Source organism: Heterodontus francisci, chromosome 4 (genome assembly GCF_036365525.1).
Source record: "Heterodontus francisci isolate sHetFra1 chromosome 4, sHetFra1.hap1, whole genome shotgun sequence".
In the NCBI taxonomy this organism is placed as follows: domain Eukaryota; kingdom Metazoa; phylum Chordata; class Chondrichthyes; order Heterodontiformes; family Heterodontidae; genus Heterodontus; species Heterodontus francisci.
The window spans coordinates 59038346-59063446 of record NC_090374.1 but is presented as its reverse complement, the minus strand read 5'-3'; the positions used below and the strand labels follow the sequence as shown (position 1 = coordinate 59063446).

At 44.0% G+C, this 25101-nt stretch overlaps 1 protein-coding gene across 7 annotated transcripts in view; it reads right to left on the bottom strand.

The window, feature by feature from the left end:
- ssbp2b (single stranded DNA binding protein 2b) overlaps positions 1–20001 on the bottom strand; it is a 673806-nt gene extending 653805 nt beyond the window's left edge. For 6 of the 7 annotated variants that reach the window (XM_068029629.1, XM_068029630.1, XM_068029625.1 and 3 more), the window contains exon 1: positions 19906–20001. In XM_068029629.1, coding sequence (XP_067885730.1) covers positions 19906–19961 — 56 coding nt within the window. In that variant the 5' untranslated portion in view covers positions 19962–20001. The remainder of the gene's footprint in view (positions 1–19905) is intronic. The other variant, XM_068029628.1, reaches the window with a different exon arrangement.
- Positions 20002–25101: the final 5100 nt, after the last annotated feature.

Here is a 25101-nt window from a genome sequence, read left to right as displayed (position 1 = left end):
AAAATAGTGCCATGGAAGCTTTTACATCCACCTGAGCTGGCAGATGGGGCCTTGGTTTAATATCTCATCCATTGGAGTATCAGCATAGATTTTTGTGCTTGAGCCATCGAATGGGATTTGAACCCAAAGCCTTATAACTTTGAGGCAACAGTGCTACCAACTGAGCCACAGCTGGCACTCCAACATAAATGTGGTCAAAACTATCCTTCGTAGAGGGAAGTCAAACACTCTTAGACTTGCATAGTCTGTAATTTATAGGCTTCACTATATGTTGCAGGTTAATATGAAATATTAGCATTAGATTATAATATATTAGAAGACCAGACTATATCCACTTGCTGTTTAGGTTCATTCGTAATATTCCTCGCTAATTTTATCACACTACCAGAATTATAGAAAGTGCAACTTCATGACATTACAGGAGGACATAGAGCATAATTGGAGTGGTTTTTTTTTTTTTTAAATGATTTGTACCAAATGGCACAATTGTCAAGTATGTGTGTGTTTCTGTGTGCATGGCCCAAGTGTGCTGCTTGAGTGGACATAAACCACACAAGATACAGACATCTATGAAAGATTTTCTCTCATGTTCCTGGAGACTCTAGACTTTACATGATGCAATTGATGGATTTTCTACAGTTCTTATACATTCCTCCACTTGGGAATTGGTCACAGGTATTGTTACTGCCAAGGGGCAAAGTCCAAAAGTTTAGGGATTCTGGAGAAATATCAGGCTAAATTTTGTGGAAAGCCCCGAGGTCCCGCCACTGGGACTGGATGTGGGAGCCACTGCTGCGTGGACTGGGGGGGGGGGGGGGGGCATGCTAGAGAACACAATTCAGTGGCAGTTGGCCAATTAACTGCCAGTTGGCGGAGGAGCCATCCACTCAGATAGTGCGGGCGGCCTGTAACCACACTGCTGGACGTGCCATCCACCCACAAAAGCAGCACAGTAAAGCCCTGAAGGATAAGGCAGCACAAGAAGTGGCAGAAGGAAGATCCAGGGTGGTGCCACAGTTCAGTGATGCCTTGCTGCAGGTTCTCCTCCAGACTGTTTGGGCAAGGAGGGAGGTCCTCTTCCCCTTGGACAGGAGGAGGAGACAGGCCCACCACATGAAGCAAGCCTGGGGAGAGATCGCAGAGGAGGTCAGTAGCCACAGGGCTATCCCTCAAACCTGGCAGTGCCGTAAGAGGGTTAAATACCTCATGCATTTCGACAAGCTCAGTGCGCCACACATTGCTTACCCTTACAGCCTTACAAGGAACTAAGCATGAATGCAAGATTGGTCGAAAAGGGGATGCCCACCCAGTCACTGGCAATGACCAGGTAATGGCACTGCCTGTCAGTGGCATGTCAGTGCCTCTGTGAAGGGCCTGCTACTAAGTGGCCGCATGCAGGAGACTTTCCTGTGACACCATCATGGGCAGTCAGGCTGCCGCCAGCATCAGTGTCACAATGCCAAAGAAAGGAGAAGAGCAGACAGCTGCCGTGACCAGGGGACAGCCAGCCATCTCTGAGGAGGAGGGGGGGACCTCATGAGGTACATCTTCACATCATTCCCCAGCACCATCCGCCAGTGCAGATACTCTCACGTCAGTGGGTATCAGTTTGCATGTAGATTGGTGTGCCTGAGCAGCTAACAGAGGCTGTGATATTCGAGGCCACTGACACTCTGTGGGAGACCGGGGCAATGCTGAGCCTCAGACTGATGATATAACTCTGGAATCATCAGCAAGGCGGCAGATGCTGGAGCTGCAGGGTGAGGTGCGGGAACATCCGGCAGAGCTTCCAGAGGCTATGCGCGCCCTGGCACAGACAATGGAGGAGTCTATCCAGGCCATGTCTCTGATGTGTGCGCACTTGGCTTCCTCCATCAAGAGATTGGCGACCCTCATGGACAGCTTTATCCAGCAGACCACTCAGTAGCTGCGCAAAGAGCTGTATGCCAGTGCCTCCTCCATGAGCAATGGCTGGGCAAGGGGGGGACCGGGGTCAAGGCAGCTGGACTCATCTCAACCTCCTCAGTTAAGCAGGGAGGTACAAGTGTGCCCTGAAAGGGTAGAGGAGTAGATTCAGGTAGAGGCCTGATTCATCTGGGGGCTCCTCTCAGGACACTCCTGGAGAGGGAAGCAACTCCTCAGCCCTCTGTCAGTGACACTTAGCTACAATGACAGAAGAGGGTCTTGCACTTTTGCAGGAGGCCTTCCAGACTTCAGGCAGCCAAAGGATGACCACCAAGGTCATTGGAAGCCACAGGGCACTGAAGTCAGTAGCCTGCCTCTACCCTCAGCTGACAGTGCTGGGGAGCACAACGTAGGAGCACACATAAGGGATTTATGAAGAGCACCCAGCTGCACTTGGGGTTCACAAGTTTAAATTTTGTTAATGCAAGTTGCTTTGCAATCTCTTTGTTCACCAATGAATGTGTATTGTTGCAAAGCAAGAGGAATCCTTTCATTTTTAGTGGCCCACTGGGCCTTCAGCAGTACATTGGCTCCCTCAAAGGCTGTGATGAGAACGACCATATCGCGTGAGGTCAAAGTATTCCCCATGCTGCAGTCTAATGCCTTAATGGATACAGGTAAATAGTACTGTCATGATAGGCCCCCATCTGCCAAGAATGAGGCACATTAATTTTGTCATGAACATTGATTTTAAACTGTTACTGGAGTGAGGACAGGACTTGTTGAACAGATCAGCCATGACTGGAAAAGACATTTGCATATTAACAGACGGTGTTTGGAAGGGCAAAAAGCAGCCTATCCCTGACATTCAATCCACAATGGATTTTTGATCACCAGACATTGAAGGTGGAGGAGCTCGCACTCCAGGCTGACTGCTAAGATGGCCGAATACACAAACAGACATGGCCAAACCAGCTAGTCACACATGACTAACCTGCTGGGCAACCTGAGTTTTTTGAATTTGTACAAACAATTTCGGCAGAGTGTCTATTTGCTCCCGGACTGAGAAGATCTCTTTCCTGTCTGCTCCCATCTCTTTCTCACAAGACTTTGAATCCACTGAAGACACATGAGTCCCAAGAGAGGAAAGTCTGCTACAGCAAACAAGGTTTAAGAAGCATACTGGGCCCCAATGAAAAGCAAGATCTACCTACAAGCAAGGACTCTACAGTGAGCCCGAAGAACCGTAACAACTCTTCAGATACTGCCTCAAACTTTTCCACTTTGTTTTTCTTCTGCTCTTTTCTGTCTCTTGCATGCGTGTATCGCATATGCAAACTAGCGTGGGCGTGTCGTGTATCTGTAGGCATTAACCAAATTAGAGTTTAAGTTTAATAAATTTGAACTTTTCTTCTTTAAACCTAAGAAGGCCTGTTTGTGCTGGTTTGTTTGCTTTATAATTGGAAAGTGGTGAACAAGGATTCACCAAGGGGGAGCTGAAAACAGTGTGTTTAAAAATAAAACCCTGTTACAGTAAGACCAGCTGAAGGCTGTATTAGCACCTCGCGAGCCTCCCTTGTGTGTATCTCATTGCACCTTGCCTGTAGTCCCTGAGGTTCTTCATCATGCAGCACCTGGCCAGCATCTTCTTCCATATCCTCATTGTCAGAGGATGCATTGCACTCCATGATATCCTCACAATTCAAAGCCTCTCCCCGCTGTAGCGCCAGATTGTGCAGAGCACAACACACCACCACAATGTGCAAGACCCTTGCTGGGGAATACTGAAGGACTCCACCAGATCAATCTGGATGTCTGAACTGCATCGTCAGAAGCCCTATGGCCTGCTCGATGGCCGCTCGAGTTATCCCGTGTCAGGTGTTGTATCTCTCCTCTGCATCAGTGCTTGGATTCCTCACAGGCATCAGTAGCCATGTCTTCAGTGGGTAGCCCTTATCACCCAGTATCCATCCTTGGAGGTGCCTGGGTGGGGGGGGGGGACAGGGGCGGGTGCGAGGGCCTTAAAAGGACTGGTACCAGGGTCGGCCTTAGTATGTAGGCATCATGGCTACTTCCCGAGAAACTTGCACAGACCTGAAGGAACCATCTGCGGTGATCACAGACCAGCTGCACACTGATCAAGTGGAAGCCCTTCCTGTTGATAAAGGCTGCTGCCTGGTCCTTGGAAGCCTTGACTGGTATATGCATGCAGTCGATGACACCCTGCACCATGGGGAATCCAGAGATGGCTCCAAACCCTATGGACCTCTCAGCTTAACTGTTCGGATCAGTACAAAAGCACAGATATCAGAAGATGGGATTGGTGACCATCTTGATGTATCAATGAGCCACATACTGGGAGATCCCTCACTTATCTCCAGAAGCTCCCTGGAATGATTCTGAGGTGTAGAAATTCAGCGCCATGGTGACCTTCAGAACTACAGGCGTTGGGTGGCCACTTCCCATACAGCTCAGCTCTTCCTCCATCACAACACACAGCTCTGTGATGGTCTCCCTGGAGGGGCGCTGTCTTCGGCAACACTGCTGCTCAGCCATTTGCAGGAAGCTGAGCTGCTAACAGTGGACCTTCTCTGGTGAGTAACATCTTCTGTGTACAACAGGCTGGCTGCATGCCCCTCTGCACCCTCCTGCTGCACTCCCCCTCTGAGGCTGAAGCTCCTGTTGGCCCTCAGGTTGCTGCTGGCCTGCTGCCTATCACTGCAGCTCTCTCCCTCTCTGATGCTCCTCCTCCTCACTGGAGGTCTCGAAGCCTGAGTAAATGAGGCCCATGACAGCTAGCTGTACTAAGCTTCCAGGGCCTCTCACCTCTCCTGCTCTATTCACATTACTGCCACTTTCAAGATGGCACTCAAGCAGTATACCCCCACTGTGCTGGGATGTTTGTCCCTGCTCTCAACTGCCAAAGCCAATGTCCACACCATTCCACCCTCCCTACCAAGCCATGCTAGCATTCCCAATGGCTGCCATTTACAGCTACCACTGACCTCCCGCTAATTCACTGCCTCTTTATAGCTGGCGAGGCTCGGAAGCCCCATAATTCCCATGCACTCTTTGTAAAATTTGAAATCATTGGTAAAATTACAATCTGTTGCCAGTTAAGCAGGCTTAATTACCTTCCCACTGTGTTTCAGTGCGAGGTGTTCCCACCATGCTGGTTGCCCTTCAGAATATCCAGTTGCGACGTAAAGACGCCGGACTTCCCTCCCGACACCTTTTGTCGCGTTAACCCCATGCCTCTCGCCTTTCAGCCCGTCGCCAGAGGGCTGGTAAAATGTAGCCCATCATTTCTAGCCCAGAGAGTACAGAACATTTTTGACCCGACTCTGTCTGCTCTGACAAACCCAGTAATGTTGTGTGGTCCTGATACAAAAAAATAAGGTAACCAGTGGTATCATTTGTATCACACATGTATCGTACAACCAGAGGTTGCCAGTCAAATTTTCTAAACTAGCTAACTAATTGTGGATGCTTGGATAACAAGTAATTCCAAGGTCAAAACAGTAGAACAGAATTAATCAGGAAAATTCGATAGCCCCCAAAAATGGGCATAGTGATGGCGAAGTGTGATTAACCCGTGCCTGTTCCTTCCGATGCAGGCGACAGGCAAACTTTGTGATTGCTACTAATTTAAATGATGGACGCCCAGTGCTAAATGTGCTGTTGATTAGCTGCGCATCTCATCAGGGGGGCCAAGTTTGTTCAAGGCTCGCACCACTTAAAGTTAGTCTGCACTACTTAAAGCCAGCCTGGACCTCTTAAAGGGCAGGTGTGTCCTGGCTGCAGCAGGTGCTGGAAGTGGCTAGCGAAGAGCATCAGGCCTGCAAGAAGGCTGACTAATGCCGGAACAGGGCAGAGAGCTTGCTCGAAAGTTTTCAAATACAGCACTGGAGGCCTTAGTGCAGGAGATGGACAGAAGGAGAAATGTCCTCTATCCACAAGAGGCCAGGAGGCCCTTCACCTACTCTGAGAAGGCAAAAGGAACAGATAGCCGTTGCAATCAATGCAAGCAGCGCAGCCCAAGGACCTGGATGCAAAAAGTTTAATGACCTCACACAAGTGGTCAAGCACACTAAATTGATCTTTAAATACCATATAGTTGTAATCACTAGCTTCACACACTGCTCAATCATCCTACCTCACCTCACTTCACTTATCCAGCAACAATTTTTATCAATCAGGCTTCAGACCTAACACTCATAGCTTCACCTCATCTTTACATGCAGAACACTACTGCAATCCTCACACCCACAGCTATTCAACCATGACAGACACATCGGGCTGGATTTTAAAGCTCCTCAGCCGTCAGGAACGTTGAAGGGGGGGTGGGGACAATGAAGATCGGTGTGGCGAAGGTCCGCCAGCGGCCCCAATGGTCCACCAGCGGCCCCATGCCGATCTCGGAGGCAGCAGCGAGGCCTCATGGCGGCCACCCTGCTGCTCGGCGACAGAATCCCCATTTTAATATGTAAACTAATTTACATTAATGTCGCCTCCTTAATCGCTGCACCGATCTTCACTTGGGCGGCCTTCAAATCCCCATTCAGGGAAATGTGGCGCAACACCTGTGGGGAGTGGGGAGGAGGATTGATTCTTTGTGTGGGAAGTGGGAAGCAGGTTAACATCGCTGCGGATTGGTCGGGGGGGGGGGGGGGGGGTTAATGGGAAGAGGTGAAGGGCAAAGATGCCGAACTTTGGAGGGGGAAAGGTCAAACTCTTAATAAACGAATTCCTGGGGGGGGTGGGCAGGAATGTTTTGAGATGCCATCACTGGGGGGGGGGGGGGTGGGAAAATGAATTTAAAGGTAATTTATTTCTGCTTTTTTGGAATTCAACTGAACTGGCCCTTTAATTTTTATATCTCCATTAAGGGCTGTAAGCCCTTTAAAAATGGCGTTGGGGCCTGCACATTGGTGCCGGATGACTGGCAACAGCTCACCGATGCACTCCATGTCATCGCGGGGTGGCGGGCACCGTGGCCAAGCAAATGAGCGTTGTGTTTGAAATCGCAGCAGCTCCATGACTACTTTGGCTGCGGACTCTTAAAATGCAGCCCCTCATCCAGTTTGAACCACACTTTCTGACATACCTCCCTTTCTCTGGCAGGACAAGATGGCACATAAATGGAGGCAGCAGCACCTAGCTTGCAGGGAACAAGCACGGCTGCATGTCCAACGCCATGGAGGAGACAGTACTCACCATTATAGGAGCAGCCATTACTGAGTTTGTTGCCAGCAACGGGCTGAAACAAAATGTTTATACCTAATCCTCCTTCTCACATCCCACTTCCCTTCATTCCACAATCTCTTCTGATTTACAAGTGGCATATGATGTAAGCAGACATCTCTTGCTTTCCACCTCTTCCCTTCACCACAGGTCTACCCTTGTGCATTTCTCCTTTAAGATATCTAAGAACCACCACCTGGCCAAGCAGTGGTGGAACAACAAAAGATACGAACATATGAATTAGGAGCAGGAGCAAGACTCAGCCCCTCAAGCCTGCTCTGCCATTCAATAAGATCATGACTGATCTGACTGTAACCTCAACTCCACATTCCTGCCTAGCCCGGATAACCTTTTACCCCCTTGCTTATTTAGAATCTATCTACCTCTGCCTTAAAAATATTCAAAGACTCTACTTGCACCGCCATTTGAGGAAGAGAGTTCCAAAGACTCACAACCCCCTGAAAGGAAAAATTTCTCCTCATCTCTGTCTTAAATGTGCGATCCCTAGTTTTTAAATAGTGATCCCTAGTTGTAGTTTCTCCCACAAGGGGAAACATTCTTTCCATATCCAACCTGTCAAGACCCCTCAGGATCTTATATGTTTCAATGTCTGTGAGTGTGGGTTAGTAAACTACTGGAGACCTATCTGTGTGTGTGGGTTAGTAAACTACTGGAGACCTATCTGTCTGTGTGTGTGGGTTAATAGATAGAAGAGCAGGAAGTCAGCGATGAAGAAGAAATAGCGTCACTCACTCTCACAGCTGCCAGCTCAGATACTAACATTGCACATATTTCAGAGGGTAGCTTAGAGGCGGGATCTGCATGAGTGGCCTGCAGCCAAGGGTAGCACAGGAGCCAGCTTACCGGAGAGCGAGGTTGCACACATGTTTTGCTGCAGAGATGAGGACTTTGATGAGGCAGCCTAAAGAAGAAGGCTGATAAGTATGCACACCAAAATGCTTGATGCATTGGCAGGCCTGCCAGAAAGCCTGTGGTCAATGTCAAGGACCATGGAGGCATCCAGCACCAACTTGACAAAGGGCTTTACACAGAGCTTGGATTCCATTCTCTCCAGCATGTAAGTGGTGGCCAACTCCATGAGAACACTTGTGGACGCATCCATAACACAGAATCTGATGGCTGCTGTCTCAGCTTCCATTACAGAACGAGTAGAAGCCACTCAATGTTTGGGTGCTCCCACACAAGTTCAGACTGCTCTCATGCAAGCTCAGCTTGCTCCCTTGCAGGCTCAAATGACTGCCATCATAGCTGTAAATGTCAGTGTTCATAGGGGCTTTAACAGACTCACAGCAGTCCAGAAACCTGTCCACATTGCTAGAATTGCTGAGGTGCTGTTTCATGGGTGTGACACCATTCCTCCTCCCACCACTGCTACTCCACCAATGTCCTTGCTGTGCCCATCAGCCAGTCAGCACAGACTGCTGCCTCCTGCGACAAGATGGTCTTCCAGGGTCAGAGCTGCTCGAGGTTGTCCTGCAAGGCCATCTGCAGTCTTCCCCTGTGAAAGTCAGAAACCTTCCACCGGTCATGCTGCTGCCACGGGGGCACTGTATAGGAGCACGAGGACAAGCAAAGACACACAGGAGACAGTCAATAAGGGAATGCACAAGGATGACTACTTGACTTTTGTATGAAATATGGGATGGTTCAAAATTTGGTTTGGAATGTTTGTTTTGTGGTGGCAATTATTTTATTATTGTGGCCAAGCAGAGGCTGTGATGGTCAGGAACAGAGGGAAGACAAGGTGTGGGACTGTTGGTGAATTAGCAATTGGGATTGCTTTCACTGTTGTCGCAGTTGGATGTGTTGTTCACAGACAGTCCAAGCAGAAAGAGGACATGTTGGTTGCCGCTTCCCTTCCTCATCCTCTTTCTCCTCAGTTGTTCAGCCTATACGTGGTGGCAAGGACATGTGCAGTATGCAGCAGATCACCAAGAATCTTGAGATATGCTCTGCCGAGTACTGCTGGGCTCCTCCAGAGGCAAGGACGCATCGTCCAGGCAGCAGAAGCATTGTTTAAGCATCCTAATGGTATGCTCAATCACATTTCTTGTGGCCACATGGCTTTTGTTATATGTATGACACAAAAATTGGCCCTGTAGCTGATAGTGAAGAGATAAGCAAACTCCAGAATTATATCAATGGTTTGGTTGAGTGGGTGGAAAAGTGACAAATGGAATTCAATTCAGAGAAGTGTGAGGTAATGCATTTGGGGAGGGCAAACAAAGCAAGGGAATACACAATAAACGGGGAGGATACTGAGAGGGATAGAATAAATGAGACCTTGGAGTGCATGTCCACAGGTCCCTGAAGGTGGCAGAACAAGTAGATAAAGTGGTGAAGAAGGCATATAGAATACTTTCCTTTATTGGCTGAGGTATAGAATACAAAAGCAGGGATGCAATGCTGGAACTGTACAAAACGCTGGTTAGGCCACAGCTGGAATACTGCATAGTTCCGGTCACCACATTACAGGAAGGACATAATTGCTCTGGAGAGAGTACAGAGGAGATTTACAAAAACGTTGCCAAGGCTTGAACATTGCAGCTATGAGGAAAGATTGGATAGGCTAGGGTTGTTTTCCTCAGAACAGAGGAGGCTGAGGGGTGATTTAATTGAGGTGTACAAAATTATGAGGGGCCTAAATAGAGTAGACAGGAAGGACCTGTTTCCCCTAGCAGAGAGGTCAATTACCAAGGAGCATAGATTTAAGGTGATTGGTAGAAGGATTAGAGGGGACATGAGGAAAGAATTTTTCACCCAGAGGGTGGTGGGTGACTGGAATTCACTTCCCGGATCATTGGTGGAGGCAAAAACCCTCAACTCATTTCAAAGGTACCTGGACCTGCACCTGAAGTGCTGTAACCTGCAGGGGATGGACCAGGTGCTTGAAGGTGAGATTAGATTGGGCGACTAGGTTTTCAGCTGGCACAGACACAATGGGCTGAATGGCCTCTTTCTATGCTGTAACTTTTCTGTGGTTCTATAGTTCTATGGTATGCTTCCCCCATGTGTGTGGTTTGCGCAGCAGAGTCATGAGCCAGGTGGTCTGCAGATAGCCCTTATCGCCCAGTGGCTACCCTCTGGTGTTTCATAGTGGCTCAAATGCAGATGGTACAGCGGACTGTCGCATAATGAAGGCATCATGACTGCTGCTGCCAGGATACCAAGCACAGACCTGCATGATACGTTGAATATGGTCACACACCAGCTGAATGTTGAGGGAATAGAATCCCTTCCGGTTGCGGTACATTTCAGAATTTACATGTGGCACCCGCAAACTGATATCTGTGCAGTCAATGGCATCCTGCACCATGGCAAAGCCTGCAAACCTCACAGTGGAAACCACCAAATGCTTCTCCCAACTCAGCAGCAGCCAACAGAAATCAATCAGCAACTAACCTGGAAATGGTTAATGATTCCTTTTAAATAGCAGTGGTGGGGTCCTTCCTGCTGAACAGATGTTCAGCTGTGCATGGTGAAGAGAAGGTGTTAGCTGAAGAACTGAGCTCCAAAGTGGCCACGCAGGTGTCAAATCAGTGTTACACACTAACTGACGTCATAATCTGCCTACTCTGCACACTTCCTGCGTACACTACCTGCGCCCACACTAATGCCCTACTCAAGATGGCTTATGGGGTGACACGCATCAGAAATGTGCACATGCACCATGGACACCAATTTGGAACCTAAACAGCACTTATATCACCGAAGATATGGGTGCATCCAAATTTTGCAGAAACTATGTCCTAATTTTGCCAAGTATGAAATAGCAATCAAAAATTTCAAAAATGCCATTTACACCAAAGAGACAGAATCTAAGTAAAAAGACAAAATGATATAATAACATTACCAACAGAGCAGCCAAACTGTCTCCAGAACCAAAGAAGCTATTTAGGACAAAGGCTCTTGGGGTCCCTGGATACTAATGACATCAGACGATATGGGATAGCACGGGAAAGTGGCGTTGAGGTAGATGATCAGCCGTGATCTAGTTGAATGGCAGAGCAGGCTCGACGGGCTGAATGGCCTACTCCCACTCCTATGTTCCTGAAGGATGCACTATGATTACAAGACGAATCACTTCTAGAATCCAAAACAAATTCTTTCCAGCATTTTTCAGGACGCTTATTTCATGTTATGATTTTATATCTGGTTCCATTTTCATAACAATAACGGCTACAGAAATTCTCTGATACAAGAAAAAAGTATTAAATAAAAACAAAAAGTGCTGGAAATACTCAGCAGGTCTGGCAGCATCTGTGGAGAGAGAAGCAGAGTTAACATTTCAGGTCAGTGACCTTTCATCAGAACCAAAAAACGTATTGTTGACTTTTAGCTCCATTTTCTATCTTTTCATAAGTTATTAGGTTACATTTATTTTCTACATTCAGTACTACATTATGTTTATTCTACATGTAAATTTGATACAATTATTGTAAACTAGCTAACAAATTTAAATGCAATATATGAGTGGGATTTTGGTTCCAAAGAATCTTAACAAGTTGATTCTACAATTCAATTCCTGAGTTCAACAGTTGAACCAGTCATCTGCATAAATGCCAGGGCTGGAATTAACAGCAGAGAAAAGAATAATAAAACAAAGCTAAGCAGCAATGTGGAGTTCAAAACCATGTTTGTTAGGACTTGATCTCCCTACACCTACAAAACCAGAACAAAAACAGATCATAACTAACCTAGAATCATTATGCAAAATTTTTAATCGTTAGTCACATAATAAAGTATTATGCAACTGTTAATGTCATGATGCTTAGAACTGATGTTAGTTACATCAAACGTTAATTTCAAAGCCAGTCCATATAAACTAAATTTATCTTCTAGTTATTTATTAATATCATTGTGTAGAATACTATACTGAAGAGACACATGTCTTCCTAAGAGACAACTACAAGGAAAAATCAAATTGCAATAATTCAGCCATTTCTCCCAAGTACAACTAAACCAATTGATTTTAAAGTAAAACACTGATGCAAATTAAGCATTTTTAAAACATTTGTAAAAGGTAGTTGCATTTCCTCAGTTTTGAGAAAAATATTTTCAAAGTTATTCCTGCACATCCCAAAAAAGGCACTGAAGCAGTTTACAAAGCCCTCTAAACTAGATGGGCTTAATTCCCTTTTGTATGACAGGTGGATTCTTCAAGCCATTTATCAGTAGAATGTAGACCACATTTGCAGAACATGGTAGATTACTTGCCATTACAAAAAGGAAAGGATTTGATGCCATCTTGTTGTACGCATAATGGAAATCTAAGTTTACAAAATGTTTTGTTGAAACACATTTGAACATACACAACTAAGAATTTAAGGTAATTTGAAAAATAAATTTGAACCTCTAGTTATCCAGTAACATACTAAGATTCCAGTATTCCAGTTCTGATGAAAGGTCACTGATCTGAAACGTTAACTCTGCTTTACTCTCCACAGATGCTGCCACCCCTGCTCAGCAGCCAGCACTTGCTGTTTTTATTCCAGTATTCCACATTGTACCTGAACTAATTTATGATAACTTTCATTTATACAGCATCTTTAACATAGGAAAAGCACCCCCAAGAGGTTTCACAGAGAAGTAATCAGACAAAAACGGATGCTGAACCAAAGGCGATATTAGAATGGGTGATCAAAAACTTGATCAAAGAGGTGGATTCTAAGGAGGGTCTTAAAAAGAGGAGAAAGTGGTGGACATTCAAAAGGAATTTAGGGAGAGATTTCCAAAGCATATGGCCTTGCCAGCTGAAGGCAGACCTGGTAAGGGTGCAGAAAAGCAGTAAGTAAGAGGCCAGAGTCAGAGGAATGGAAAGCTTGTGGAGGGTGTAGGGGGAGTTTTAGGGCTGGAGGAGGTTACAGAGAAGTGGACGGGTGAAGTCATGAAGGAACTTAAACACAAGAATGCGAATTTTAAACAGGAGATGTGGGCGGGGATTAGGGGGACAGTCACCAATGTAAGTCAGCGCAGGCAGGGGTGATGAATGAGTTGACTTCATGTGGGATAATGATACAGATAGCGGTGATATGGATCAGCCGAAGTTTATGAAGAATAGATAATGGACGGCTTGCCAGGACAGCATTGGGATACTCTAATCTGAAGGTGAAAAGGGGCATGGATGTGGGTGATGGTAGCAAATGAATTGAGGTCCAGATGGAGGTCAGTGATGTCAGAGGTGGAAGGAACTTACAACTAATACTGGAAATATTTTATCAATACCCATCTACTATAGAACACAAATGTAGAATAAGCAACAAGTTTACAGAATACTGTAGAGTCTCTTGTCCTGCACCAGTCTCCGGTAGTTAACAGAACTACCTAAATATGTCACACTCATTATCCATAAACTTGTTAAATAGAAAAGGCAAAAAAATCAATTGTCATTCTTTGAATGACTCAACTCTGAAAAGGTTTAGTTTAGTTTAGAGATACAGCACTGAAACAGACCCTTCGGCCCACCGAGTCTGTGCCGACCATCAACCACCCATTTATACTAATCCTACACTAATCCCATATTCCTACCACATCCCCACCTGTCCCTATATTTCCCTACCATCTACCTATACTAGGGACAATTTATAATGGCCAATTTACCTACTAACCTGCAAGTCTTTTGGCTGTGGGAGGAAACCGGAGCACCCGGAGAAAACCCACGTATGAAAATGTATTTTATACAGTGGGTTACATTTTATATTTGTACATTGTAACACCATTAATCAGCCACCATCAGCAGAAACAAGAGTATAATCCACTAAATTATATATTTTTTTAATAAAAATTTCCTTTGATTACTTTTAGTTTACTAAACTTCTAGCAGGACTTTTCGAAGTAGCATCTTGTATTTCACCCAACACATTAATAAAATAAGCAGCAGCCTTGATCCACCCAAGAACCATAATCACAGAATACACTTTCCCAGTTGATAAATAACCAAAGCACAGTAGAACCCTGTTACAATCACTTACAAGGTCCCTCTACTGCAACATTCAATGACATAATGCCTCCTCTGTTGCAGAATTTTAAATTGACCTCAAGCTTGATAACTCATATCTAAATTATCTGGGAACAGAGCTTTAATGATTGGATTGTGCCATTTTTCGGGTATAGGGGTCGCAATTCTTGACCTGCCCACGCCGGTTCCACTGGAGGTAGGCAGCACGTAAATCTGGTGTTGCCACCTCACTTATCTGAATGTAGCGTACAGCAAGCATCTGCCGTACTGCTGCCTGCTTCTGCTTTCAGCAGGGAGCTAAGCAATGTGTGCTGATAGCAAATGATACAGCTAACCTTCTGTTCTTAAAGGCAGTCTGTCCCTCTTAAGGGGAAGCTGCACTGAATTACAGGAGGCTGCTGCTGAATATTATTGCAGAAATTCTAAACAAGGAAAGTGGAACACCAGGGCAGAGAGAGTGCTCTCTATGTCGTTGGTATTGATGTGTACTACAACTCCTGGCTCACCCCCTTCACCCGCAGAATGTTCTTCACCCTCTTTGTGATGTCCTTTACCCTGGCATCAGGAAGGCAATACAACATGCAGGACTCAGAATGACAGTTACAGAAACGTCTATCTGTCCCTCTAACTATAAAATCTCTTATAATGACTGTATTTTCACTCTTGGCTCTTCTCTCCTGTGCAGTCTTTTGTCCATTAGTTTCATGGTTATTCTCGTCAACGTGTTGTCACTCCCAGCAGTCTCCAAAGCTCAGTACCGGTTTCAGAGTGGCACATCACCCGAAGACTCTGCACCTCCTCCCTCTTCCTACTCTTCCAGATGGTTACCCATTTACTTTCCTAAACTTTTACTGCCTATGGAGTGACCACCTCCTGGAAAGTACGATCCAGGAAACTCTCATCCTCCCCGATGCTCCACAGTAACTCCAGCTCCCCCTCAAACTCAGAAATCCTGAGCTCAAGCTGCTGGAGACACTTCCTACATATGGGACCCTCCCAAGACACATGAAGTGTCCTGAAGTTCCCACATGGTGCAGGAATTGCAAGCAACAGATCTCAGCCGCCCAGCCAAGATCGAAGAAAAAATCTCTATTCTCTCTTTTAGAATCTAGTTAGTACCTTGTGTAAACTATCAATTTTAATTAATGCCTCTAGACCTGCTCTATGCTAATAATCTTAATACTAATTCCCTTGCTCTTATACTTACCACGACTAAAATTTTACTAATTAGTTTAACTAGCTCAGCTATAAATTTAAAGCAGTACGTTACAGTTTCCCAGTCCCAGTTGAAACCACTGCCCTAATTTTAAAAAACCTAATACTCACCAACCAATCACATACTTGCTGTCCTCTGACATCACTCCTTTCTTTTTTGGAAATACATTGAACAGGTCCACACTGTTCCCCCCTCCCCTCTCTTTTTTACTCTCTGTCTTCGCTGCTGGTGTATCTGATCAGATCCATGCTGTTCCCCGCTCTCTCTCTCTCATCCTCTGCCACCACTGCTCGTGTCTATGATCAAGTCCACACTGCTCCCCCGCTATCTCTTGCTTATATCCTCTGGCACTGCTACTGGTGTCTCTGTTCAGGTCCACACTGTCCCCCGATCTCTCTCTCTCTTTTATTCTCCGCCGCCGCTGCTGGTGTCTCTGATCAGGTCCATACTCTAACTCTAGTGCTGGGCCCTCTTGCAGCTCAATGCTTGTTCTTTGGTGAGTGGCATGTGAATTCATTGAATGGACCTACATGGTCCAAAGTTGACATCTGGGCTTCAGGTCAGCCAGTAGGGCTGTATGACATTATGACAGGATGAGTTTAGAAATTTCCGGAGCAGGCTATGCCCACACGAGAACCCTTCTTAAGGTGGTGTACCAAGCTGGCCACATCAGAAGTGGCTGGTGGCGCAGCGTGCACCCCCAGGAGGGTGATGAGCTTTTGTAACATCACCAGTAGCGCGAAGGATCTGAATTTCATGCCCAAAGAGCATAGGTAACAGAGCAACTGTACTAGTTTTTTTAAAAATACATTACAGATGCATTAAGAACTTCTAGTTGATCCATAAAGTTTTATTTTACAAAACCACTTCCCAGTTATTTCCCATGCAAAGTTTACAGCCCAAAACATATTACACACTTAAATGGATAACTCCTTTCACTTCAATGGACAAACAATACTAAAGTTTTATAAATCAAGAAATCTCTACGCTTACTTATATTTCTCAGTAATCCCTTTATCATTGCTTCATATGACTCATTAGAGAAATTCGAAGAACAGACATTTTAGTCCCAAACTCACTGCTGGCGATTAGATGAGCAGCTAACACATTTGCAGTTCTAATGAAAGGTCACAGACATGAAACATTAACTCGGTTTCTCTCTTCACAGGTGCTGCCAAACCTGCTGAGTATTTCTGGCATCTGCCAGTATTTTGCTTTTATTTTACATTTGCATGAAATTCCTCTGCCAGCTCTTTTAATGGAACTGTCTTCTCTTTTAAATGGGTTAATGTCTCTGTTAAAATATTGAATGTCAGACAGACATGTTAAATGTTTGTCCATCAACATGATCAAAAGTAATTTCTATCCTTTTGCACAGAATTTCCTTGTAATATCACTGGAGCAGAAGTACGAAGTCACTGTGAACACAGGCAATTACCACATTTAGATTATACAAATATATGCTATATCATAGTCTTCGATCTACTCAAGTATTACTAATAAATGTTTCTTGGAGCTACCATTCAAATGCACAATCAAGGAAGTGTAAAATGCCAGTTAAATATTAACCACTGGGTAAATGCCTCCAACTGGACCATTCCAATGCTGTGCTACTGTGTCACCAGGCTCCTAACATTTTAGTCACAGGATGCTGCCCAGAACCTGAACGGCATAAATGAATGACCACTAGCAGCAATTCTAGTTCAATACCACTACACTGGAATTTCAAAATGTTAGTATGGAGGGAAACTCACAGAACATGTCTGCACTCAGGCTTCTTCCAATCAGCACTTGTGATGAAACTGATGATCAAGAATCCTTAATGTACCAATATCTACCTTTATGGCATTTGGAGATTGCATGTCAGTTCAATAACTGAAGTGTCTATTAACTTTGGAGTGGCTTTTATTTTGGTGTACAGATATGAGCCTCTGTACATAATTTAACCTGTAAAAATGCATTTCCAAAGAAGTATCTTTTTTATTATTTTGTTAATATTGATCCATGCATAACAAATTTGAAAAGAAAGGTTTTCATGGGTAATTTCCTTTAGGTTGTATCTGTACACAGAAAATTGTTAAGTACATGGAACTGTAATTTTAGCTGCCAAGTCCAGATACACAATATCAATGAAATATCTTGTATAGCTACTATATGTCAGCACATTAAAAGATATAGAGTATTATAAGTGGTTTTAGTTTAGGCTCCATGGCAGAGTAATTGCTTAGTCAACTGGTGGTGCAGTCATTACTAGACTAGAGGTTATGTGTTCCATGATGTCACTGCTCCAAAACACAGCATGTTGTTGTCATTACTGCATCATCATCTCCATGACTGACAGCCAGTCTTGCAGGTCAAATGTAAATAGATCTCAGTTTACAAATGTAAAAGCTTTAATTCTAACAAACATCAAATGACTTTTAAGCTAAGGATTTTGTTTCCTTACCACCTCAATCTTATAAGTTTCTTTTCATTTCTGCAATTAAAATATACGTTGGAGTAATGTTTTAGCCATCTTTACAAAGTGCATATTGCAGCTAAACATAAAACTGTATTATGAAAATAATAGTTAATAGAGGTATGTATGTATGATTTTTTTCTTCATAAGTGAGGTAGCTGATAAGTTCACAACTAGTTGTGCTTGAGACATGGTCATCTCATGAGAAACCATATTTATCACAGGTTTTCATTCTAGATTGTAAAAAGGTTGCCTTTATTAAATAAAATGAATATATTACTTTTTTCCTTGAGGCTTCAATAAATGTCAGTACATAAAGCCACACATATTAGTAAACAAAGACAAACTTTAAAAAAGCACATTTTTCATTTACAGTAAACACTTTAGTTTCACATTCAACTTAGAGTAAATACACACTGGAACTATAGATTGCATTGAACTATTGATGTAAGTATTGATTCATTGAACTATTGATGTAAGTTTTCATTTGGAAAGCAGCACTTTAGAAACTTGAAAGCAATCACTTGAATTTTGCATTTACTGACATTACCAGCTTTTCATTTATTACATTGTTTTATTTTTTGGCATGTTTTCAATTTGAACAAACAAAATACAGACAGTCCTAACTAAGAGTAAGTCTTACTATTGCAAGCCAAAATAAGGGTTACACTTCAACATGCTTCTTCCAAGCAGCATGACTGCTACAACTTTAAACACGTAAAACCACTAAAGGCAAAAAAGTGTGTCCTACCTTTCAAGAAAATGCAATAATCCTCTTAAATAAGCATGTAATAAATTACATTACCACTTTTTGCAAAGTTGTATTGTTTTTAATTACAAGCACTGCTATTTTAAGACTCGTTTTATTGGATTGCTTGCACTTACAAGTAGAAAACAATAACATTGCAGTTCTGTTCTTTGCTCCAACAAATACTAATATACAGCTAGATGCAACTTGAATGAGTAATTCAAAGTAAATGGCTATTATTTACTTTAATTTAAAAGTTACAGATGGCAGATTACATTCACTTGTTTTCTTCTTCCATGGTTCCCCTAAAGCAGCGTGGTGTAACATGGCACTAGGAGAGCCTCAGTTCAATGCAACTTAAAAGACTTGGTTGCTCACCCGCTCAGAATGCTAATATTGTTTGCCAACAAATAAAAACACATTTATAAAATTCTGAAACATATGATTAAAACCAAGGAAAACCCCGATTCCAAGAACTTCAAGACATCGGATAGCTTTGTATTAGCGGGGAAAAATCGAAATCCGCTAATGCCAAATAAGCGAAATAATGTAAAACAAAATGTGTTGCTTGTATGTGTTTGTTTTATTACTCGTCGCATTACCAACATGACTTTTCGAGTTCACTGAACAGCATCTTGTATACGGCGATCTGGTAGAGAGCAGTAACAGCTAGTTGTGTCCTAACTCCAACATATGATATTTGAAATCAAATATTTATCTGAACCAATATACTTTACTAACTTTCTTTGCAAAATACTAACATTAATAGTATTGCTGAAGTCGTTAATCTGCATTTTCTATCTACAACGATATACTAACTTCCAGAACTGTAACTAGTATATCTTTTTAGCACAAGATGCAATTACGGTATAAAATAAAACATTTACTACTTAACGCCTTTTGCCTTTATACCTTTTTGGAACCCTGTTTTGCTTTGTCCCTTCTATCACGTTTTTATAATTCCTGGGCTAAGTTCATCCTACACCTCAGTACAGTAGCTCTCCTACTCTCCGACTTCCAAAAAAGTGTAAATAACCCATTGTACAAAGTGACAGAACACCAGAACAAACCCCAAGGAAACCGGTACAACTTATTATACTGCTTTTTCCATCAATATATGTTACTTTTTCGCAGCAGCGTTCGAATGACCCCCACAAAACAGCACCCTGTACCCAATGTTCTAATACCAAGAGAACAGCAGCTACTTCTTGTCCTGAGTCAACTGAGTGTCAGCATTAACTTAATGTTTTCACACAAACCCCACAGTCCCGAGTTTGACATCTCACTATACCATTCCGGACCCGCCGGAGTTGAATCCGGGGTCGGTTTCCCCATAAAAGCTGAGGTAAACTTACTTTTCCCTGGCTTGGCTGTCAGAAGGTACAGTGTTACTCTTGCCTTTGGCGTACATGCTTGAAGAGCTGGATTGTCACGCACCTGTCAAGCCATCAGGTCCCAGGAACAACCCCGTCACCATAGCGACAAAACGACGACCCTCCGCAATTGGCTGGCGCCCGAGCCGGGACCGCCCCTTCGCTATGGTAACCGGATGACGGACAGGCCCGATTGGTTGGGTGAACGGCTGCTTCTCTTTGGGGGAGTTTGAAACCGTTGAAGTTCGGATTTTTGAAAAAAAAAGGCCCGGCTGTTCTGGTGAAAGGCTCCAACTCCCCTGCACGGGTGCAGCAGAAAACCTGGACCGGATTCTGAACAAGAAAAGTCATTCATACAGTATCTGAGTGAGTTATTTGACTTTCGCATTGACTTTATAACCACATAAACATTCAAAAAAAGGATTATACTTAAATATCTCACTTTTTAATGATTACAGACATAGGTCATGAAGGTTAGCTTGAGTGGCACAATTTGTCACCCAAAACAAATGTATTTTTCACTGATGCTGAACCTTCTAGTGTTTGGTAACATTATCTAGCCTAAAAGACCATTTCTCTGTTTAGGGATTGGAAGGCAAGGGAGCTAAACTTCCATCTAGTTTCTAAACTTCTAAGATTGTTTTTCAAAAATATTAACAAAATTCATAAATGTAGCAGAGTAGTAAAATACACTGAGTATTTTTATTTACTTTTTGGGAGGTTTACATGTTTTTCAACAACACATTCCCCTCAGGAATAGGAGACTGGGATAGTCTTAGAAATAAAGTTCTTTATTACCACTGTGAATGTCACTCCATAATGAGGACACTTTGAGAAGCCATTTGAGAAGGCCTGGCTAGAGTATGCCAGTTTTTGTTTGTCGACATTTAATTTAGTAGCCCAATTGAAAGGTGACCAAATGCACCTAACAGAGTTAAACAACTCTAGGGATCATCCTGTGAGCTGCATTGTGATAATCAGAAGGCAAGAAATCATTGATAAAGATGTTACAAATGTGTTTTGTTGTTTATTTTATTTTATTGCTTTACACATTCCTTTCGTTACACCCCCACATACACCTATTTTGATCTGTTAGAAACATCTCTTCCACAGCAATTCCATAGTTGCTCATCGGTAGGCTCAATAGGAGACAAATGTCAATAGAAATATTCAGCAATTTTTCCTTCCTTCCACGATCCAACTAATCTGGGATTAGTGATACTGTCTAATAAAGACCAAGGGCAAATTGGCTGGTCAAGGCAGTATTTCTTGCCCATCCCTAGTTATCCTGAGGAGTCAGCCACATAGTGTGGAACTGGAGCCACATGTTGGCCATCCTCGGGTAGGGATGGTAGATTCCACAGTTATTTTTTCTCTGACCAGATTAATTAAATTCAGTTTCGCAATTTGCTATGTTGGGATTTCTAGTACCATATCCAGTAGGCTACTATACTCATAATGCAAATACTGTCATTTAGGAACGGAAAGAAAGAATCAGATTTTGTGTAGCACCTCGACACATAACACAAAATGGTTCCTACTCACTAAGTTATCAAGTATTCTTTTCTTTTGGGCCTCCTTATCTCGAGAGACAATGGATACGCGCCTGGAGGTGGTCAGTGGTTTGTGAAGCAGCGCCTGGAGTGGCTATAAAGGCCAATTCTGGAGTGACAGGCTCTTCCAAGTATAATCACCATTAAAAATGCATCATCTATTTTACACTGAAATTACAACATGGTGCTGGCCATTCAACCCAACCAGTCTATGTTTAGAACCATAGAAAAATTATGGCTCAGAAGGAGGCCATTCAGCCCGTCGTGTCTGTGCTGGCCGAACAAACTAGCCGCCCAATCTAATCCCACCTTCCAGCACCTAGTCCATAGCCTTGCAGGTTGCAGCACTTCAGGCGCATGTCCAGGTACCTTTCAAAGGAATTGAGGATTTCTGCCTTCACCACCATTCCTGGCACTGAATTCCAGACAGCCACCACCCCCTGGGTGAAAAAGTTTTTCCTCATGTCCCCTCTAATCCTTCTACCAATCTCCTTAAATCTGTGCCCCCGGTAAATGTTTATCTTGCATTAAGCAGCAGTTCTAATTCCATGTGTTTGCCCTGTTCCTATATGCCTTTAGTAGCCTTAAACCACCTATCTAACCCATTCAGGGATAGACCGAATAATTACAGGCCAGTCTAACCTCAGTATTGGGCAAATTATTGAAATAAATTCTGAGAGACAGGATAAACTGTCATTTAGAAAGACACAGATTAATCAAGGATAGTCAGCACGAATTTGTTAAGGAAAGATCTTGTCTGACCAACTTGATCGAATTTTTTGAAGAAGTAACAAGGAAGATTGATAAAGGTAATGCAGCTGATGTAGTCTACATGGATTTTAGCAAAGCTTTTGACAAGGTCCCACATGGCAGACTGGTTCAAAACAGAAAAGCCCATGGGATCCAGGGAAATGTAGCAAGGTGGATACAAAATTGGCTCAGTGGCAGGAAACAAATGGTTGTTGTTGACGGGTGTTTTTGCGACTGGAGGGCTGTTTCCAGTGGCGTTCCGCAGGGCTTACTAATGGGTCCCCTGCTTTTTGTGGTATATATTTACGATTTGGATGTAAATGTAGGGGGCATGATCAAGAAGATTGCAGACGACACAAAGGTTGGCTGTGTGGTAGAGAACAAGGAGGATAGCTGTAGACTGCAGGAAGATATCGACAGACTGGTCAGGTGGGCAGAAAAGTGGCAAATGGAATTCAACCCAGAGAAGTGTGAGGTGATGCTTTTGGTGAGGTCAAACAAGGCAAAGGAATACACGATTAATGGGAGAATACTGAGAAGTGTAGAGGAAGTGAGGCACCTTGGAGTGAATGTCCACAGATCCCTGAAGGTAGCAGGACAGGTTGATAAGGTGGTTAAGAAGGCATATGAAATCCTTTCCTCTATTAGCTGAGGTATAGAATATAAGAGCAGGGAGGTTATGCTGGAACTGTATAAACCATTGGTTAGGCCACAACTTGAATACTGTGTGCAGTTCTGGTCACCTCATTACAAAAAGGATGTAATTGCACTAGAGAGGGTACAGAGGAGATTTACGAGGATGTTGCCAGGACTGGAAAAATGCAGCTCTGAGGAAAGATTGGGTAGGCTGGGGTTGTTCTCCTTGGAACAGAGAAGGCTGAGGGGAGATCTGATTGAAATGTACAAAATTTTGAGGGGCCTGGATAAAGTAGATGTGAAGGGCCTATTTACATTAGCAGAGAGGTCAGCAACTAGGAGGCATTGATTTAAAGTGATTGGTAGAAAGATTAGAGGGAAGATGAGGAAAAGTATTTTCACCCAGAGGGTGGTGGGGTCTGAAACTCACTGTCTGAAAGGATAGTAGAGGCAGAAACCCTCAACTCATTCAAAAGGTGCCTCGATGTGCACCTCAAGTGCCGTAACCTGTAGGGCTACAGAGCAAATGCTGGAGGGTGGGATTAGACTGGGTGGCTCATTTTTTGGCCACGCAGATACGATGGGCCAAGTGGCTTCTTTCTGTGCTGTAAATTTTCTATGATTCTAATGTCCTGGCTAATATTTATCCCTTAATCAACATCACAAAAACAGATTATCTGGTCATTATCAAATTCTTGTTTGTGGGAGCCTACTGTGCACAAATTGGCTGACACGCCTCCTACATTACAATAGTGACTACAGTTCAAAAGTATTTAATTGGCTGTTAAGCACTTTGAGATGTCCACTGCTCATGATTGGCACTATGTACATACAAGTCTTCTTCTGACATTCCCGGCTGGATTCTATAGACCCACCGCTGAAATAGGCGGCGGGTGAGAAAACTGGTGGCCCGCACACATGGGGCGCAAGTCATGGAGCCGCCGGGATTCCAAACACGGTGGCTCATTAGCATGCCCAGGACAGCCACCCACCACCGTCACCTCCCCCACCCCCCAGCAATGACATGGAGGTGCGGGCAAGCCGTCCCTGCAATGGCATCCAGTGCCACTGCGCAGGCGCCAGCGCCGTTTGTAAAGGGCTTAAGCAAGGGCAATTACAAAGCTATGAAGAAAGAGTTGTCTAAAGCGGGCTGGGAAAATAGACGAAGGGCAAGGTCAGTGGATGAGCAGTGGCAGACATTTAAGCAGATATTTCATAACGCTCAGCAAAAATTTATCCCGGTCAAAAGAAGGACTCGATGAGATGGATGAACCACCCGGGGTTAACAAAGGCAGTCAAGGAGAGTATCCAATCAAAAACTAAGGCATACAAATCGGCGAAAACTAGTGGTCGGCCAGAGAATTGGGAATTTTTTAGGAACCAGCAGCGGATGACTAAAAAGCTAACAAAGGGGGAGAAAACGGCAAGAGCTTCTACGGGTATATAAAAAGAAAGAGAGTAGCTAAAGTGAGCGTGGATTCCTTGGAGGATGCAACTGGAGAATTGATAATGGGGAACAGGGAAATGGCAGATAATTTAAACCAATATTTTGCATCGGTCTTCACGGTGGGTGACACTAGAAACATCCCACAGATATCAGATAAGCAAGGTGCTAATGGAAGGAAAGATCTTGTAACAATCTCTATCACGAGGGACAAAGTATTTGACAAACTAATGGGACTAAAGGCAGACAAGTTGCCAGGACCTGATGGCCTGCATCCAAGGGTTTTAAAGGAAGTGGCTGCAGAGATAGTGGAGGCATTAGTCAAAATATTCCAGAACTCACTGGATTCCTGGAGGGTTCCAGCAGATTGGAAAACCACTAATGTGATGCCCCTGTTCAAGAAGGGATGGAGACAAAAAGCAGGAATCCATGGCTGGAATATTGCGCTTACCAGTGGCTCCGGGGCCGATGCACCCGAAGCGGATCAGGCACCCGATCCTGCTCCGCGTTACCTGGCCGCCGGCATCACACGCTGATCACCTAATCAGCCGGCCCACGGTGTAAATCCGAGAAGAAATGGCGCGCACGGGCGGGAACTTCAGCATCATTGGGGGCGGGGCCACATACGCGGAAGGCTGATTGTAAGCCCTATATAGAGGAGTACTGAAGTTAAACAGAGCAGTGAGTTCTTCATTGGATGTCAAGGAAGATACAAGTGTCATAAGTTCTGGAGATTTCAAAGGCTCAATACCTTGAAACACAGAAAGACTGGGAGACAACAATATGACTGGTAGA